Below are 3,732 nucleotides of genomic sequence, written 5' to 3'. Positions count from 1 at the left end.
TCTTACCAATATTCATCAAATGCCAGGGATTTTCTGGTGTTTGTATTCTCTGAGAGTGTTGTGTTATCATTAGCATGACTCCAGATTATTCGTGGAGTGCTGTTGCTGAGACCTTGATCATCTTATAAGTCAGTTCCAAATGAAGACCTGAAATTACATCATGAGCAAAAGTCAGAAGGTTTTTTTTTGAAGGAGGAAATTGTAGGAAAAGCGAGAAGGGACTTGGGCAACAGCTCTGGCTTTCAAATTCAGGTTCATGTCAGGCAGATGAAAGACATCTGCAATATCACTTTACATCTGATTTTGGGTCTCCTTCCTTGACTCAGATGAATCATCGATCATTTAAAGAGATTAAACCTTATGCAGAGTCTCTGTTGGAGAGGAAAACGCAGCTCTGATCACTTTCAATCAGGTAGAACAACAGTTGCTCTGCACAACTGTGTGAAGAAAACTGGTAACAGTTTCTAGCAGGGACTGCACAACAACACTAGAAAAACTTCAGGCATGAAAAGAGGTCAGTTTCTAGTTATCGGTGTGATTCACCTGGTGAAGACCTATGATGTGTTATGTGATACATCTGTTATTGACTGCAAGTGCTGAGCAGGCACCGTGGTTTGAGCTCAGACTAATCCTGAGAGCTAGATGCCTCTGAATGCTGGCCTACTTATTCATTCTCCTAGAGCGGTTAGATTTCCAGTTGTCTTTTAATCACCTCCCTTTCCTCTTACTTTCCAGAGCCTGCTTTGAGGGTCTATGTGTTATGTTTTGGAATACTTTTGATAGTGTCTGTGTTTACATGATTGGAAAGAGTACAGTTCTGAATTTGAGTGCGCTACTTGTAGACCACTTGGTTTATGATAATGTATAATCATTGTGAAAAGGTATTTTATCTTCAGCTGTTGGGCAATCCAGGAAAAAAACCAAAACAAAAGAATGATATCGAGCTAGCTAGCCAAGTAATAACTGATAGCATAGATCTATGTGAATTTTGACAGCTGCAATAGGAACTTTGCCATCTTGCGGGAGTATAAATTGTCAGTGGAAAGACCACAGCCTTATACTGACGGCACCATGCAAGTCTTCCTCCTACTCGCAGCTGCAGGGTTTTGCTGGGGGCAATATAATGCCAACACTCAGGCTGGGAGGACGTCTATTGTACATCTCTTTGAATGGCGCTGGGCTGATATTGCTCTTGAGTGTGAACGCTATTTAGCTCCTAATGGATTTGGAGGAGTTCAGGTAAGTTGTTTCCTGTGAGTAGGTAGCAAAATGGCATTGTAGCATTTAATTAATAAATCAAAATGCCTGAATCGGAGACCACCAGCTCCAAGTAACTTTGGTGTTGGAAAGGGGCAATGGAAGTAGTAACTGCTGTTAGACACAACCCTACAGCCTGCAGGGCCAATGAATGACATCATTGTATATCTAGCAGATCAGTTACAAAGGGGCACACTTTCCTCTGAAATGCTTCCCCTGCAAAACTAAGTTTTCCTTTTTACCTTGTTCCGAGGGAAGTGCATTAGCATTGAGTCTTGGCTCTCCTAAGGATGTCACTATTCCAGGTAAAAAGAATTCCCGTGGCTTCAGCCCTCCCATGCATGTGTCCTTGAAAGCAGGCCCATGCTGGACCTGGGCAGCCCACAGGAACAAAAGAAAGAAAAATTACTTCTTGCCAGTCTATAAGATGGATATCTCACAGACCTGAGCTTACTCTGTGGGAGAGAGACTGGGTTGGGCACTAGCCTGCCTCTGAGAGCAGAGGTGCAGAGTGCAGATTTCATCCTTAAAATGTTGAAATAAAACCAATTGATTTCTTATCAAAGTAAGTAAGTACATCGTTTCATCTGTAGGTTTCACCTCCAAACGAAAATATTGTCATTACTAACCCAAACAGACCCTGGTGGGAAAGATACCAGCCTGTCAGCTACAAACTCTGCACTCGATCAGGAAATGAAAATGAATTCAGAGACATGGTGACCAGATGCAACAATGTTGGAGTAAGTGCCTTGAAAATCTGTATCTATCTGATGCAGCAAGAAGTGCTGTATCAGCTGAGGGAAGTTACTGCTACTGTCCTCAACGGAGGCAGAAACTGAGAATAAACTGAAGAGGAAAAAAATATTGAATTAACAGTGATGTGGTAAAGCTCTGGCTATCACTTCACCATCATTAGAAAACATACTGAAATGCACTTATTGCTTTTCCAGGTTCATATTTATGTGGATGCTGTTGTCAACCATATGTGTGGGGCTGCAGGTGGCTCAGGCACGCATTCTACCTGTGGAAGCTATTTTAATGCTGGGAATAGAGATTTCCCAGCTGTGCCATACTCTGGCTGGGATTTCAATGATGGCAAATGTCAAACTGCAAGTGGAGAAATTGAAAATTATGGTGATATGTATCAGGTAACTTTCTCTGGCAAAAGGTTGAAATCTTTTCCTTTTTTTTTTTTTTCTAACCTGTTGTGTAAACATTACAGTAAGGCCAAACGGAGTAGTTTCTCACAAAACCTGTGCTTAGTCACCTAAGTGAATGAAGTAGTGAACTTACACACGGGAAAGGTACTTGTTGTGCAAAATATTCTAAGTACTGAGAAATCAAGAATGTTCCCTGCATGTTTCATGTGGGCATGTGCAGGAATTTGCTCCTGAACTGAGCCCAGTGTACTCAGCTCAGCTGGTGAGTTCTTTCTTATGGCTTTTAAACTCAGCTGATCTTGATAAAGAAGTCCTCTTGGAAAATTGACAGCAGTGCAAGGTGGTACCCTGGTTGAGCGACTTACTCTTTTTTTGTAGACGGAATGTGTGGCAGTTCTTTCTCAAGGTTACTGCTCTTCCTTTGGTGACTTTGCAACAATACATCATGCCATTTCTCATCCTCAGTTCTGAAGACATCTGCACAGGGAGGTGATACCCTTCACCAACTGTCCTAACTTGAGTACTGAGCGGTATAGTAAATTTACCTATGTCTTGGTGCAGACCTTGGCATAATTCTCATCTATGCAAATTAGATATCCAAAAAGAATTGATTCTGTGGCTGGAAACATGCAAATGTTTCATTGAAAGGTTTTACAAGCTGACAGAGTGGCACCTCAAAGCTCTTTTTTTATTTCATTGCACAGGTCCGAGACTGTCGCTTGGTTAGCCTTCTTGATCTGGCCCTGGAGAAGGACTATGTACGCTCAAAAGTTGCTGAGTACATGAACTACCTCATTGATATTGGTGTAGCAGGCTTCCGAATTGATGCTGCCAAGCATATGTGGCCTGGGGACATAAGAGCATTTCTGGACAAGCTGAAAAATCTAAATACTAAATGGTTTTCTGCAGGAACTAAACCTTTCATTTACCAGGAGGTAATCTCCATGTTTTTTCCTTTGTGTTTGGTAACTCTTTACCTTCCTCGTTCAGAGGAAATATTTTTTCGAGCACCCTGCAGACATTAGAAGTTGTGTTTTTTAAAAATGAGTTGACAACAGATTGTCATTCAACTTTACATTTTCTTTTTTCAGTCATGTTTTCATATGCGTCCGTGATGTCCATACTGACTTTGGCTTGATCTACACAGCAGAAATAAACATAATTGAATATTTTATCTCTCAATGTAAAATAAGAACTAGTGTTGAGGACTGTACATTGCATTTTTTGTCTCTGTGAGACAAGAACAGATTCACAGTTTCTCCTTGATGTACCAGGTAATTGACCTGGGCGGAGAGCCGATCAAAGGCAGTGACTA

General features: G+C 41.3%; 1 protein-coding gene across 1 annotated transcript; it reads left to right on the top strand.

Annotated features, from left to right (window-relative positions):
* Positions 1–1,060: 1,060 nt before the first annotated feature.
* Positions 1,061–3,727, top strand: LOC104613845 (pancreatic alpha-amylase-like; the record flags this gene model as incomplete). The annotated part of the gene is made up of 5 exons (XM_010295711.1): positions 1,061–1,239; positions 1,851–1,997; positions 2,208–2,405; positions 3,122–3,352; positions 3,692–3,727. Coding segments are annotated over exons 1-5 (780 nt in total), but the record flags the coding sequence as incomplete, so codon positions are not given.
* Positions 3,728–3,732: the final 5 nt, after the last annotated feature.

Source organism: Phaethon lepturus, unplaced genomic scaffold, assembly GCF_000687285.1.
Source record: "Phaethon lepturus isolate BGI_N335 unplaced genomic scaffold, ASM68728v1 scaffold2801, whole genome shotgun sequence".
In the NCBI taxonomy this organism is placed as follows: Eukaryota; Metazoa; Chordata; class Aves; order Phaethontiformes; family Phaethontidae; genus Phaethon; species Phaethon lepturus.
This window is presented reverse-complemented; position numbering and strand designations above follow the sequence as displayed.